Here is a 16,177-nt window from a genome sequence, read left to right as displayed (position 1 = left end):
CTTGCATAAAGCAATTCAGTCTGCTGAAGAAATGTAGTTCTAAAGATGCCTTTGTCAAATTACTAATATCAAGTATTGTAAGTAAAAGTTTTGGGATGTATATTTAATGTAAAAATACGGAATTGAATTCTGCAATGATTATACATTATATATAATGTGTTTCATCATAATTCAGTGTATGCAATATTTTATATTATTCACTAACTCAATATGTACATTTTCATTTATGGTACAAGTATCAGTACCATTTGGAATTGGAAATTTGTTTGTGTCAAAATAGCAAATATATGTTTTAATTAAATGACTGTAAGTACTTCAGGGACTTATTTAAATCAGAGTTAATGAGGTCATTGAAGAACCGTTTATGTACAATAAAAAACAAGGTTGTAATTTTGCTGAGAAAGAAACAGCCCAGGTCTTTTGGGCTTGTTGAAGCATGCAAGTGCAAGCCAGGAAGCAGACAGCCCCAAAACATGCAATTTAACTGATAATTTTTTAGTACTTTAAGAAAAACAAGCCTATAATATTTTCTGTGTGCTATGTTGTTTTTCTCCAAAATTCTTTTTTGTTCTAAATAGAAGGAAACTGTTAAGACTTGTGACATGCCTTGTGTTCTTCAGCCTTTAACAGCATGATTAGATATAAGGTATCCAAAGTGGTGATGTTTTCATGTTTATTTCTTTATTTAAACATAATTTAAATAATAATATTGTAGAGTATGTATTTAGGGTAGTTTTACATGGAAGGATTATATAATAAAAATAGTAGCGTTAATTTGCAGCTTTGTAGCCACATTAAAAATACATTTAATCAACCCATTAAATTCTCAAAATACAAGCCAATTCCATGTTAAAATAATTTTGATCAAAATGGAATTTAAATGCCACGTTTTACTGTTTCTGTTTTGTTATGGGTCTCCCTCTCTCTCTTTAGTGTCACTCACCTTTCTCTTGCTATAATTTAGCTCTGGAAAATGAAGTGTATCGGAACCCAAAACCTTCGCTTGTCGATCGCTCTGTCCTTGACTTCACCGGTGACAGAGCTGTGCCCCATGATATTTACGTGGATAGTGCATTCCTGAAGAATTGTGCTGTGACTGATGTGATGCAGGTGAATGCTGTGCCAAGAGACAGCCAGCAGTTACAGCCACGCAGTGCTTCCCCGGATTCTGACCTGGAGTACATCGCGCAAACCTGGGCTAGAGTAAAAGAGCTATCAAAAGAGGCAGAGTACTTGGAAGAAGCTTACAGGAATTACCAGCACAGAGTCATACAGAATGCAGCTGCAAGCAGAACACCAAGAAAGATGGAGTCTCCTTTAATTCTACAGCATGCTCTTAGTGGACCCCCTTTGACTACCCAGCATGAACTTGTAGAGGATAATCCCAGCTTCCCACATTCCCTTCTGAGCAGTCCAAGAGGTGAAGAACACGTCAAAAGAACTGGGCAGGCCGATATCTTTAAAAATCCCTTAACACCACCACAGAGAGGAGCATCATCGTCAAGACGCCTTTCTTCTACTCCCATTTCCAAATCCATGAGAGATCTCAGTAACAAGAAAATTCCAGATGGTAAGTCATGATTGTTAATGTGGTGCAGTAGTGGAGTTTTATTTACTGTTCCTCTTGCTCTATGGGAAGAGAAAGATTTTGCAGTGTTAGTCTTTCCCTTGTTTGTTATTTGCGAAGATGCAGAAGTCAGGAGTTGTGGTTTTGCAAGAGACAAAATATACTAACTGCTTGGAGTACTGCTTATTCCTGGAAACAAGTACTGGAGAAATACGTTGAGGGAAGTTAAACATGTCTTAAGTAGCTCTCAAGAGACTATGCCATATAATGCACTACAGGTGTAACCTTATGATATGCAGAGTTTTATTCAAGGGTTGCTATGAAGTATAACTACTTTGCAACATTAATTGTATCCCTTTTGTATTTCTAACTTTTCATTTAACTGTTCTGGTTAACATGTGCAGCAGAAGACTGCTTTGGCTTCTCTTAAATTGAGCTTTGCAGTCTGAAAGGTCCAGATTTGCTTTTGTTTGGTGTTTTTGCTGTGACATCTTTATCAAATATTCCTGAGCAATTGTAAGGGGGAAGGGTTTAGTCATGGTTGAAAAATTTTAATTTTCTATTAATTTCATAGTGTCTAATAATTATCTAGTCTCTTTTTTCCTTTTTTTTCCTTAAGACCATATACAGAAAAGCAAGCAAAATAGAGAAGAAATTTAATTTTTTTAGAAAATTATGTTGTTTCAAATCTGCAGTATTTCTGCTCCTTGAGTGATGCAATTCTTGTCACCCTAGCTCAAAGTGGATTTAATAGGATGAAAAAAAAGAGATAGTAACAAAAAAAAAAGATAACGATCAGCTTCTCCATAAAGGAAGGTTAAATACAAGGGCAACTTCGTTTGGAAGAGAGTTGGCTGAGGTAGGCTGTGGGAAATCTGGAAAGCAATGAATGATGTGGAAAAGGTGAAAAGGGATCGATTAATTACTGCTTCACAGACCCCAGAATCCCATGACATTGAAAGGAAAGAATGAAGTGCTTTTTCATACCATAAGTTGTGTAATTTATTGCTCTTGTGGCAACAATTACAGATGCAGAATTAAAACTTCTCTGTCGGGAGGATCCAAAAAAGTCTCAATTGAGGAAAGGTTGGGTGGGTATTCTCCTTTCCAGTTTTAGTTTAGTTTGTTATTAACAGGCACTGTTAAAAAAAGGTTACAAACACTCTGATTGATTGTGGCTGTCCCTGTGTTTCTGCATGTAGAGTATTATGCTCTGTTACTGAAAACATACTTGAAACTTAAACTTCCAAAGCAGTCTTTCGTGTTTTAAGTTCTCTCTGTCAGCTTCTCTATAAAGTATCCTCAGACTACTTGTTTAATACTACACACACACAAAATCGTTCATAACACGAGGGTTTTGCTGAAAAATTAGGAAATGTTAAAGCTAGAGTTGTGTGCATAACCTTAGCAATCCTTCCTGTCTTTGTACTTTTTCATGGCTAGTTACAGGATGGCAGATCTCTTTTTTTCCAGTGGATCAGTTCTTTTATTAATGCACAAGACTGACTGGCTCTGGAGAGGGATAAGAGTGCATTACCTGATTTAGGAGTTACAGAAATTGAGTGGTATGTAGTGTAGGAAACCAGGCTGCAGCTGGTATGTGCCCCAGTAAGCACAGGAGCTTCAGTGGTAACGCGCCATTAGCATGATTTGTCTGCTTCCAGTTAGATTATTTCCCCACTGGTATGTCACCTCTCTTTCAAGAGTCTTCTGAGTGCTTTTATACTGGTATATATGTTATCTTTTTATGCTAGAGGTGGCTGAAACACCAGATGTGGTTTTGCTAGAAAACTGTAAGTCATTCTGGACACCTTCTGTGGAGCTTTGCAGTGCTGTTGAAAATAACCAGTCTGAACAACTGAGGGTAAATTTAAAGAGGTAAAAGATACCATGCATGTGAGTCTGAGATTTGTTTTTGCTTTAAGTGAGGTTAAGTGCAGCTCAGCTGTCAGCACCTATCTTTGGAGAATAAAAGCTAGAAGCATGTCCTCCTCTACAATACTTGCAGTTGGCAGATCTAACAGCTGTTTTACTAAATTAACTGCCAGTGGAAGGATTATGTGTTTTTTTTCCTCTTCCTTTAAATTAGCTTATGCATTTGACTGTTCTCCTTCCCAAGCCCACATTGGACATATTTCAACTTTGACTTTCTGCTGGGAAGAAGTAAGCCCATTTCTTTAAAAGCAACTAGAAGTAGGGCAGGATCCTTTTCTATTTTCTCATGCTTTCTGTCTCTAACAGACAGTAACACGAATCAGGAAACAGTTACTGAGAAAGAAGTTTGGATTTCCAACTGACCCATGCTTCCTATTACGTGATCAGTGCTTTTCACCTTGATCGTTACTTGACCAAACTTTATACTTTCTGATGAAAAAGGGCAAGGTTGATGAGTCTTGCAGACAGCATGCTGTGAGCCAAAGATCTCAGCTATTTGTCTTTTAGTAGAAAAACAGTAAAGTCAATCCTAGATAATTTCTAAATAGTAGTAGGTTGTAGTAAGTTACTGTATGAGGTGACATGTGTGTCACTTGTGTCCTAACATACAGGATGTATTGTGGCAGGGAGGTGCATGCGGTAAGTACTATGTGCTGCTGTTGTCCATTTGTTCTGCATGTGAAAATTTGATAAGTTATTTTATAAAGAAGATTGGACATGGATGAGCTGAGGGGTTCCCACCACAAACAGGTACTGCCAGTACAATGTGTCTGCTATTAGTGTCATTCTGTTAGTGTGCATCTTCCTTAGAGGGTGTTCAACTGTGTTGTGTGGGCCTAGGGGCTGCCTGGAGATAAAAAATCCATGGGCAACTGTTGTCTGAAGCATCTTGACTTTTGCAATGTGATGTGCACCATGAACAGGTAGCACTTCTGTATGACCACCTGAAAGAGCTTCAGGTGTGGAAGTGTTAATAGTGGCTTTTCATCTATCCCTTGAACCAAATAAACGCTGACTCTTTGATCAATAAAGAGAAGAAAAACAACAGTTCCTGCTTATTTAGTGAGTACCGTATCTTGTGGGAAAATTAGTAGATTGTAGTTTAGTAATGAAAGACCTGTGCAGCTGCACAGGAAAGGAAAATTAGAATTGCAAAGAAAAACTTAACCGAAGTGCTGGGCTTCACAAGTTTTATTAAAAACCTTCTTAATACAGTTTTGTTTTTTACCTTATTTTCTTAGAAAATTTGAGACTTCTAGTCATACTGTCTGTTTCTTTCTGCGATAACTTCACAGCTGTTGATAAAAGGATAGAATCTTACAGTATTTTCTTCTTTTCTTTGTTGCCCACTTTCACCAATCTGTAGAAAGTGAAACCTGTAGGTTAAATTTGATAATGAAGAATAGCCTTTGGGAGACCTCAAGCATTGTCTTTTGCTGGTTAGTAAGCACAGCTTGAAATCCAGGTCTGTGAGTGCTTTCTCTAATGCCCAGCATAGGAGAAGTTATTTGCTGTTGGGCTTCAGTCTGTGGTGAACTTGGTCATACTATGGGGTGATGAGAATGATCAACTTTGTGAGGAGTAACAATATGATGATGGAGAAGGGTTGTGGAGGAGAATTCCCACACAGGAGAGGTAAAGGAAGAAGAGAAATAACCAGTACAAGAAAATTCATGTTAAGATCTGGTTGGTTGTTGCCCTTGAGTAGTTGTACCTGCACAATTCAGTAATGCACGTGTTGTGCAATCAGCCTTGTCTGAGAAGTGGTAGGACAAATAACTAATATAAATTGTGGGATTTTTATTCTGCAGACATCAAGAGCTCATCCCTTACCTCTTCACAGCAGAGTGTTGACCAGGTGCTTTCTCCTATTTCAAAACCATATCTGCTTTCATCCTCTGAGTCTGTTCCTTCCTTACCATCCAGTCATGCCCAGAAAATCAGGTAACATTGTTTACAAAGCAACATTTTTAACCTCGTTTTTAAAGAAGTGTTTATCTAACTGTTCACAGTGATAGCTACTTTTACAAATCAAGCAAGCCATTAATTTTATAAGTGAAAACTTTTCTAAAGGTGGATAAGAATTTCCATTTTTGAATATCATACCTCAAGAGGAACTTAGTTATAAAAAACCAAGCAAACTCTTTGGTTTGCTTTGAACGAAGCTATATCTCTTTAATTGTGTCTATTTTTCACGTCTGTGACCTGACTGATGAGCTTTTGCTGATTGAAACATTTGAATTTCTGCTGCCTGTTTGGGAATTTAAATGAAGGCAATTGTACATTCTCATTTCATTCATTAATGAGCTGTAATGCTAACCTTATTACTTTTTTTTCCTCTATGAAGACCTTGTTCACATGCCTGTTTTCAAAATAGGATCCTCCAGTCTCCTTTGCTTGTGGGAATGGGATGGGTAGCACAACTTTTCTCTTTTTCTTTGTTTTTTTTTTTTTTTAATCTTATTTAGGTAAATAAATAACTTGACAAAATTAAAAATTTGCATAAAAATGACTTGTCTTTCTTCTCCGTTTCTCCTATTTCCGTATGTAAAGTTCTATTCTTAATGGCCACTGTTGCCTCCACTCTCCAAAACTGAGAGTCCTGAGTATGTATTTTCAGAGAAAGCTTCTAGTAGAAGTATTTAACTTATAATGTTTTTTTCCGAAGAAGAGACCGTGGAATTGGCCTTAACCTGCTAGCCATCATTCCTGATTTGATGGGTGAAGACAGACAGCTTGTCCTGGGGCAGCTGTAGGAGGCATTCGAAGGGCTTTCTTATTTTGTTGTTATCAAGGCCTCAAGATCCATTTAATGTGGAGAGGTTCTCTTATGTGGTTAGAATTTTCGGAGAGCCTGTATGTTCTTGGCCTTGAAAATGAGCTGTTGGGATTTTTAGGGACTGTGAGGTTACTTTCCTAAGTGTTCCTTTAAGGCTGTCTCTCCTTTCCCTACTCATTCACCTTTTCCATCATATGTCACGAGATTTCCTTTATTTCTGTGACAGACCTTAAAAAGTGGAAGTTGAATGTTAACCTGCTTGTGAAGGTGATATGGGAAAATGCTCTAATCCTGTGAGGGATGGTACTTTGAAGGGTGTTGTAGAGTCCATCCTACTTGAAGAGTGAACAGTATGAGCAAGTTGTTTTGCAGAGAACAGACCCGGGTCTGGGCAGGCAGCTATGGGTTGCAGTTGTTTTCTTGGGTTTCTTATGACAGAGCAAGGGTATAAGGTCCCAATAGTTGTCTTGGACTTGATGCTTTCCCAAGACTTTCTTAAATGCAACATTCTTTTGTTGCATATTTTTTTAATTTCTTGTGCCTTGGACTGTTTTCTTTTACGTGAAATATTTGAGAAATGCTTGTGTGGGCTTTTCCAGTTATTTACTCTCATTATTAGGCAAATACCACATTATTGATGTGTATTGTGGGATTAGTTTATGACGTGTAGATTTTAAGTGGCAAAGGAAACTTCTTTGAAAAGAAAATATCCTGTAACACCAGTGAGCCGTTAGAAGTCAGACCTGTGTCAGTGAGGAAGAACAATTGCTTCTGTGACCACAGAAACTCCTTGTTTATTTACGTTCCAAGATATGAGTGGTATGAAGGAAGCCAATAAACACAGACAGGAAGACTAGAGTGATAAGGCAGATTATTGTCTAAATTTTTGTTTGTTTGTTTGTTTAGGCCTAAAGAAACTGATTGAGGGTTGTTACTGAGGCAGAGGGTTCTGTGTCTTTCTGGTAGTGTTGCAGGACACAGTACTGAAGAAAGTGGCATGCGTGTCCTTGAAACTTGCATCCTTAAGAATTATTTAACACTTAACCATTTCTGTGAAGGAAGGACTCAAAACATGAAACAGACATCCAAAAACTTGAACTTCCATTTACTCTGTCCTATTTAATTTACAGGGTGTTTTTCCCCACTGATGCTAAACTATCTTTCTGACAATACAAATTTATTTGTTTGTGCCCAGATTTACATTTTTTTTTAATGAACAAGTCTCATTATGGGGGTATGTTTGGTTTGTTTTCCACTTTTGCCCCGTGGAAGACCTGAATTCCTTAGAAATTGTAAGCACAAACATATTTAGGCTGTGATGAAGAGCACCAGCTGGTGTGAAGTAAGCTCCTTTATGAAGCGCTGCTGCTGAATTTCATTAGTGACCTGCACTCCTTTTGCCATTCTGGTTCTGGTCAGACTTTAGTGGCAGGGTCACATGGGAGACATTGTTCTTTCGTATTATCTTTCTGATGAGATAAACGGTGATTTAGAATGAGGGCACTAACCCCATTTTTCATAGCACCCAGATTTTTTCACCCTTGCGTCTATGTTTTGCCAGACATCTAATCCTAATACATTTCAAACGCATCTGTTCAGATGACACCAAAATGGGAATTAAACTGTAACACAGAGCTTAAAAAGGCAAATTTCTTAATTTCAGTTGACTAAGTGTCACAGTTCATTGTATTTCTCCTTTTTTGTTGTTTTTTCTTACTCATTTGTACTCCTTTTGATAGTGTATTTTGGTTTAATGTAATGACCTGATGTCATATAAAGGCCTTGAGGAAAGGCTGTAGGGAGATGGCTATCAGAGAGATGGAGTTTTGGTAAAAGTTAGAGAATGGAGTTCAATACCCTAACTTGAGTCAGAAAGTTCCAGCGTTTCAGTTGCATGGATTTTAGGTTTGGTTTAGTCTGTTGCTTAGCATGTGAGTAAATCTCAGATTGCTATTTTTTTCAAAGTTCAGCATTTATATTATTAAGTTATTTATGTTCTTCCTTATTCTTTCAGACTTCAGAGTCAACAAACAGATAAACAGGATCTCAGTGATATCCACAAACCTAAGAAACTAACGTATGAAGACCTTGAAGAACACATTTATTCCCTTGAAGGTAAGTTTTAGTGCATTTCAGACGGTTTGTTTAACACCTTGAGGCTTAACAGCTTTAGGACAATTGTCTTCATAGTTTTAAGACTGTAGGTGGAGAGAAAAATTTCTGACTGATTTTTTAAATAAGAAAAACAATTATCTCAGATGACAAAGGATTAATTTTCTTCATTTTTGCATTTTTAGATAATGGTATGTAGTAATAACTAGACACTGTAGTCGAGTTGGTTCTGAAATTTGTAACATTCTTTTTGTTCAGAAATCTTTCATAACCTTGTTCTGCTTAACACTGTAGGTTGGACAGTTGTTTTAGAATGTTCTAAAATTGTGTATTTTTTTTTTTTTTTAAGCAGAAAAGTGTACTAGTATATCAACTACATTGAGGCTTTATTATATTTACTGCATAAAGTAGAACTCCAAGGAGTGTTCACCATAGACCAATATCAAAAAAAGTACTACTAGATTGTGATTCTGAAGATAAATTTCAGCAGCCATTGCATATGCTCTTGACTTTTCCTTCAGTAACTAAGGCTTAAAATAGAATTATGAATTAGAATTTGGTTTACAGTGTGTAAATATGCGAAGAGCTCTCGCAATTATGCTGTCATTAATCAGCATCTCTGAGTAGTTTTGGCACATGTGGTTCAGTTACTGAAACCTGAATTTTATCCTTTTTTTTTTCTATGAGGTCAGCATTTTATTTATTTGCATTTCTGCTCTCTGTGGATTGCATGCTATAAAATGTTTCCTTATCTCTATATGATGTAGAGTCAGTTTTCAAAAATCTTTGATGTAACTAAGGTACTGTAGAAAGAGGAGGATAATAAAACTTAATGCACTTTATAGCCATTTGTATACGGAGAGAGAAACAGAAGCACAGTTACTGGCTTTATTTCCTAGTTTTTTCGCATTTGAGTGGCATCCTAATGTTTGACCCGAGCAGCTTGATCTCCCATGAAACTGTGGGTTTAAAGTAAATGAAGTTGTCAATGAGAAAGATGCAAACAGCAACCTAAATGCGTTTCCCATTTCCAGATTTTGTTAGGTCTGTGACGTCTTGAGACTGGTGGAGATGTGGCAGTGTGTGGTATGATTAAACTTATAATTGGTGAAGAGGTTGTAATTGCTGTATGGGAGAGTTAGGGATATTTTCTTTGAAACCAGTCATTCTAACTGGTGTGTTTTCCTTGGTCCCAGACTAGTTTATTCTTTTGCTTGTGGTTAGGTCATATGGAAAGTGGAGTGATGCCCTCGCTTGCTCTCCTGGACCTGTGAGAACACGACTTTCAGTATTTTAAAATGAACCTACCAAAAAAGATAATGTTTATTTCAACAGCAAATGTGCTGATAGTGTTTAGTTAGTGATAGTAAGTAACAGAAGCTGATGCCTCATCTGTACATTTCTCTGTGAAGCTTTACTCAGTACTCAGTTATATTTCTTTTATCTCATTTAATTTCCTTTTTATAAGATTTAAGTGCATTAGTTGAATGTGAACCAAGCCCATAGCCATTAATGATTTCTACTCATCTCACATTTTAATTAGATTTAGATTTATTTGTTTAATTTTGTATGAGAGGCTTTGGGGAATACATTACATATTTCACTTCTATTTTATTACGTATGACAACAGACTGGCATTTTGTTGGCAGTTAGGACTGAGAAGATCCTGTGCACAAGTCAGATACTACTGTATCATTTGGTGATGTGTGGTAGTCAATAGTTCTGAGAGTTCACATATGCTGATGATTTTCAATCAACAGTACTTTAGTTGGGTCCAACTGCATCAAAAGACAATCTCAGTATGTAGGAGGAAATCAGACTGGCTAAAAAGGGGAGGAGGTAACTCAGGAGGACTTGCAGTGAGGGGTGGGATAAGAATGTAAAATCAAAGAATTAAATACAGAAAAATATATAATGAAGGAAAAAGATGATAAGAGTATTAAAAATGATGAAGTGAAGGAGATGCCAGAAAATATGGAGGTCTTTTAGCCCTACTGTGAGTGAGCTCTAGCAAGAAAAGATTGGCAGATTCTGTTGGCAGAAATTGCTTTTAAATGATGTGCTCATCTTAAGGGAACAGTCATTTCTCACTGCCCACCCTTACATAAGGGAGTGAAAGTGTACAAAGAAACTTACCTTTTTTTTTCCTTTGCCGAAGGATAATTTAAAGATGTTTTGTACTATATTGGTTTTGGTTTGGGTCTTTTTGTTTGTTTATGTGGTTAGCAGACATTTAGAAGTTAGATATAATATTTTACAGGGACCTGCTTGTGAAAGGAATTTTTTGACTATTTAAATATTACATACCTTGATGCTTACTGGTGCCTCATATGGAAATACTGTTGTTATTTACAACTTTATAATTTAAACAGAATACATTCTCGTTTGAGTGTGATAGCCCATTATTTTGGTCTTACCAAAAAAACCAGAAAAAAAAATAGAATTTATTTTCATGGTTGAAGCTGGTAGGACTTCATTGCTTTTGTAAGAAACTGAAAATGCTCTACTAAATTAGCTAGACTGACAGATTGGCAGAATTTTTCTGTGATGCTTTCATCTATAGTTCCTTTAAAAGAATTTTAATTTACAGAAATTCAAACCATTCTGAGAGAGAGGCCCATCAGTTTGGTTGTCTTGTTTTTCTTCGTGCAAAATATTTCAGTTTTATTATAATGTAGAAAAGAAAAATGCTTGAGACATTGATAGTATTTGAAGGATGGAATATTGATGTTTTCTAAACTTTACCCCAAACCTATGGAGATATAGGAGGTTTCTGTGCTCTGTTGTGCTAAATGCTTGGGAGAATGGTTCTGTGTATTTCAAGTTGACTACCTAGAGAAAATGGCCACATCTAACTTTTTTTAATCTATTTTTTTCTTTCTCCCATAAAATTGAGATAGTAGCAGTCTGCATGTTTTGCAATTAAGTAAGAAGCAGTTGAGTATCATAGCAATGATCACAGAGAAAGGACAGTAATTGTGTTTTTGTGAATTCAGAGCCACTTTGCACAGGGAGAAGACAGTATGATGTAGAATATATGAGTTAACATCCATCCTGTGCACTGAAGAAGGCAAGCTTCACAATAAAGAGTGTGTGATCAGTAATTAAAGATTGTTCTTATATGCATAGAAAGGATGAACTAAGTAATTTTTCTGTGACCTGTATCTTGATTATGAAAAGAAATTAAAGCATTTTGGGTTTGTGTTGCATATTTCTTCTGTTTTGGCTTTATAAACAGATGTGTTGCAATAACTAATTTCAAAACTAACAATTCTGTATCATGCCTATGTTAATTCTTAATCTTTAGGGAGATGGTCAAGCTGAAGGGAAAATGCTCAATTAGTGCTGATATTTATGTGTTCTAATTCAGCCATTCCCACACTTTGTGTCCATTACTGTGTTCCACTTTTGCAATTACAAAATAATGAAGCCATTGTTCAAATTTCATCTCCAGATCAGGGGGACGTGCCAGAGGAGTGTGAAAGTGATGCGTTGCTTCCATCTGGGGACATCATTAATGGAAACTGTGTCACAGCTCCTGTGCCAGCAACAGCCACTTCACTGCAAGACTTAAGTGAGTTCTCAGCTCAGACACAAAAGAAAATATGTTTTTTATATGTCAAATGTGTAATCAAAAAGCCAAATATTTAACAGTCTGTAGGTGTGTATGCTGGTGTGATTGAAAAATTTTCCAAAAAGTGCTAATGTTATACTAAGGAGGAAGGAGCGTTTTCTTTTGCTGTTCTGTATGAGGATGACTTTTTTTCACCCTAGTTTTAGATAAATTTCACTTTCATATTTTACCACCTGTCCCACACCCCTGTCCAGCTTCTGCAGAGATGATTTGAATTTTTTTTTCTTTAGGATAACTATTACATATAATTTCTGCTCTTGATAGAAATTTCTGCTCTTGATAGAAATAAGACATGAACTGTTTTGTTTTAAAGTATTTTATGTACTGCTTGTCTGGATTTTTTTTCCTTTTTCATGACTTTGTTGGTGAACTGTTATCGCAAGGCTGTTTTAATTCTTTGGGTAGATGAGGATGATTTCAGTCAGCATATGCTGCTTTTCTAATTGTTCTAGATGGAAGCATTATGATTATTTTTATTTAGAGAAGACCTTTCTAGCATCTCATGATTCCCGGTACTTAAGTTTGCCCCTCTTGTTACTATCTGATGCTGTTCGATGTAGACTGCTCTTTAAATGCACTGGTCACATCAGCAGTGTGTCCCACAATAAATTTCAAAGGGGTTTTAAGTACTTTGCTTTATAAATATAAAGAATTGTATCCAACCACATTGCAGAGATGGAAGAATATAGTAAAATGGACTTCGGGATAACAAAGGTTTAATGAGAATGCCCATGAGAGGAATGAGAAGTGTCATAGACTTGTCAACTCTCTCGCCTCTACTTTGGCTCTGATGCTTAACTCTTAGTGAGTCATATATCAGGCTGAAAATGTTTACAGGGAAAAAACATTACCCAATACCCAAGAATAATTTTGGTGTAGGTATAAACAGTATATCCAGTTGTTTTTCATTTACTATTAATGTTGTACAGGAGCCTGGTACTTATTTGTATGCTCTTGTAGCAATTACTGAACTACATAAATCAGATGACAGATGTTGAAATAATTTTTCACAGAGATGCTGGATCAAAGACAGATTGAAGAACAGAACAGAGAAGTTGAGGAAAACTTAGAAGAAAGGAAAGCAAGAGAAGAAAGGAGAGAGAGAGAACAACAGGAAGCTTTGGAAAGCGAGCAAGAAGAAGTGGAAAAGCTTAACAAAGAGGTGGTAACTTAATATGTAATGGAGCTTTGTAGTGCCCTGCATTTTAGGATTGCTGTGTGTGCCACTTGTTTAAAAATAGATTTTATTCTATGAAGTGGAAGTTTCAGAGGCTAAGTTATTTTATGTGCTTGTGTGATTAACCAGAGTCTCACTAGAATGTCTCCTTATGCCAAGTAACTTTTTCACTGGAAACAGATGCTTTTCCTTCCATGCTTCATGTAACTGGAAACTACAGTTTTATGACCCAAACTTGGAAGGCCACTGTCACCAGGCAATTGGAACAAGCTATATGTTCACTGTCTTTCTGGTCTGGACCAGTGCAGGTGGGACACCACCAGAATATGTTAATGTCCATCTGTTTATTACTCTTTGTTTAAATAGTGTTTATTAACATGTGTTTAAATAGTGTTCTGGATTTCTAGGTCCTGTGTAAAACTTATTTTTTGCTCCCGACCATTTAATCTTCCTCTCCTCGGCCTTAAATTGGTTAATTTGATTCAGTGCAGTGGTTGGTACTGATCAGACATGCTCACACAACCCTTGGCACCAGCAAATGAGGCCCTTCAGGAAACTTGCATGTCTGTGCCTGCACATCATCTTCAGTTCACACACAGTTGTCACACATCGCAGCCTCAGGCCCCACAGCATCTCGGACATCCAGACAGGGTTAGAGTGGGATTTCCTGAATATCACTTTTTGAATGTTAAGCAGTAGCTTAACATTTCATCTTGAACGGCACGTGATAAGTTTAATGCTGTTCAGACAGATGTGTTCTACTGAGGTTAACATGAAATCCTGCACATAATGCAGGCATTAATGTATAAAGGTATTTTTCTGATCAGTATTTAATCTTGCTTTTTTGTGTCTTTAAGTATATCCAGGACTTGATGACAATAGATGAAGAAAAAGAAGATAAGGAGGGAGTAAAATCTGTGAATAGCAATTCTGGTGCTGAAGATCATGTAAAAGATCCTCCTCCAAATCCATTAGAAAAATACATGAGAATAATTCAGCAAAGCAGAGAGCAGGATCTGTCAAACAAGGTGATTATCATCAAAACATGGTCCCAAAAATATTATTGACTGAATTTGTGTCTTTCTAGGCATGCTTAGAATGAAAACAATATTCGCATTTTAGTTTTTTCTTCATTTAGAAACTTTATGTAACAACTTGCAGAGCAGAGTGTTTGGATTTGTATTGGAGAAAGTGTGATGATCCAAAAGAAAAAACACTGAAAACTTTCTTCTGTAAGGGTTGCTGGTGTCCTCTGGGCAGGGGGTTTGTTAGTTTGTTTTTTTTTAGGTACTAGGACAATAGGAAGGCCAACCATGTCCTGGGGGGCATCAGGCAAAGCATTGCCAGCCAGTTGAGGGAAGGGATTGTCCCACTCTGCTCTGCACTGGGGCAGCCCCACCTTGAATATTGTGTGCAGGTTTGGGCACCACAATATAAGAAAGATATTAAGCTGTTAGAGAGTGTCCAAAGCAGGGCAATGAAGATGGTGAAGGGCCTTGAGGGGAAGTTGTATGAGAAGTGGCTGAGGTCATTTGGTCTGTTCTGGACCTGGAGGAGAGACTGAGGGGAGAGCTCATTGCAGTCACAACTTCCTTGTGAGGGGAAGAGGAGGGGCAGGCACTGATCTCTTCTCTGTGGTGACCAGTGACAGGACCCGAGGGAATGGCCTGAAGTTGTGTCAGGGGAGGTTTAGGTTGGATATTAGAAAAAGGTTCTTCACTCAGAGGGTGGTTGGGCACTGGAACAGGCTCCCCAGGGAAGTGGTCACAGCACCAAACCTGACAGAGTTCCAGAAGCATTTGGATGATACTCTCAGGCACATGGTGTGACTCTTGGGGATGTTCCTGTGCAGGGCCAGGAGTTGGACTCAATGATCCTTGTGGGTCCCTTTCAACTCGGCATATTCTATGATTCTACAACTTAAATGTCCTCAATTTTTAGTTTGTGTTTAAATACAGTTTGGATCTACACAGGTCAGTTTGTGTTCCACTAACACAACTAATAGAATTTATTCTGGCCAAATGGAACATTTGACATTAAAGAAGAGGTATGGGTGGACATTACTTCAGTGGAAGAAATGCAGGATGCTTTGTTCACACATGATCTCAATCTGAATTTCCAAAGTGTTACTATTCTATATTCAATGTAGTATTTGTAGACATAGGGTAGGTGTTTTAAAAATACAGGTACTATCAATAGAGTCACATTTTGACTTAAGAACCAGTTATAGAAAGTGTGTTTTTTCTCTTGGTTGCCAGGATTCAAAAAAGGAAGAAATAGGAGAAGTATCACATTCAGAGGGACTTCTATCTAGTGAAAAGGATGACAGGTGAGGCTCATGTATTAATAATTTCTACTACTACATATTAACCCTAAATATTAATTGCTATTTCTACATAATAATACTAATTATTATTACTCCAAATTAATAAATATTTACAATATGAATTACACTTAAGAGACATTTGCCTTCTTAAAAAGCAAAATAAATTAGCAATCAAGAACAAATATATTGGAAAAATGAAGATCCTTCCAATTCTTATACATGCAAGTTAAGCACTATGTGGTGCTTAACTTGCATCTGGGAGCTGCATTCAGTGATCTGTTTCAGTAGCTGTGGCAGTTACAACTTTTTATCTGCAACTGAGCAGCATCCAAATTCCTTCACAGTGAGCTGATGAGGGATTCCTCTTGGGTGATGACCCCATGTGTGCAGGTTTGTCTGTGCTGCACCTTACCCATAGTCTGTTACTAGCACTGACTCTAGATTTGATTTATCAGTAGCATCATGGACTTTTAACATGGTTTTTTCAAAGATCTGACTGCCTGCACTGAGTTACAACAGCCTGGGCACTTCCTCTGGTTTTCTCTAGGTGTTGCTAAATAAGGGTATGTAGGTTTTAGTTGCTTGAAAGGGAAAAAAATCAACCAACCTCCTATCAAGTCTTTCAGTTTATTTGAAGATGTAGAATT

At 37.1% G+C, this 16,177-nt stretch overlaps 1 protein-coding gene across 3 annotated transcripts in view; it reads left to right on the top strand.

Moving 5' to 3' along the window:
* The window catches only part of OFD1 (OFD1 centriole and centriolar satellite protein), a 30,291-nt gene that overhangs the window by 13,502 nt on the left and 612 nt on the right, over nt 1-16,177 (top strand). For all 3 annotated transcript variants that reach the window (XM_032679380.1, XM_032679381.1, XM_032679382.1), the window contains 7 exons: nt 965-1,570; nt 5,314-5,446; nt 8,296-8,396; nt 11,848-11,967; nt 13,041-13,192; nt 14,062-14,232; nt 15,463-15,533. In XM_032679380.1, coding sequence (XP_032535271.1) covers nt 965-1,570; nt 5,314-5,446; nt 8,296-8,396; nt 11,848-11,967; nt 13,041-13,192; nt 14,062-14,232; nt 15,463-15,533 — 1,354 coding nt within the window. The remainder of the gene's footprint in view (nt 1-964; nt 1,571-5,313; nt 5,447-8,295; nt 8,397-11,847; nt 11,968-13,040; nt 13,193-14,061; nt 14,233-15,462; nt 15,534-16,177) is intronic.

Source organism: Chiroxiphia lanceolata, chromosome 2 (genome assembly GCF_009829145.1).
Source record: "Chiroxiphia lanceolata isolate bChiLan1 chromosome 2, bChiLan1.pri, whole genome shotgun sequence".
Classification (NCBI taxonomy): domain Eukaryota; kingdom Metazoa; phylum Chordata; class Aves; order Passeriformes; family Pipridae; genus Chiroxiphia; species Chiroxiphia lanceolata.
The sequence above is the reverse complement of the archived record's forward strand: the minus strand, read 5'-3'. Positions and strand labels throughout refer to the sequence as shown.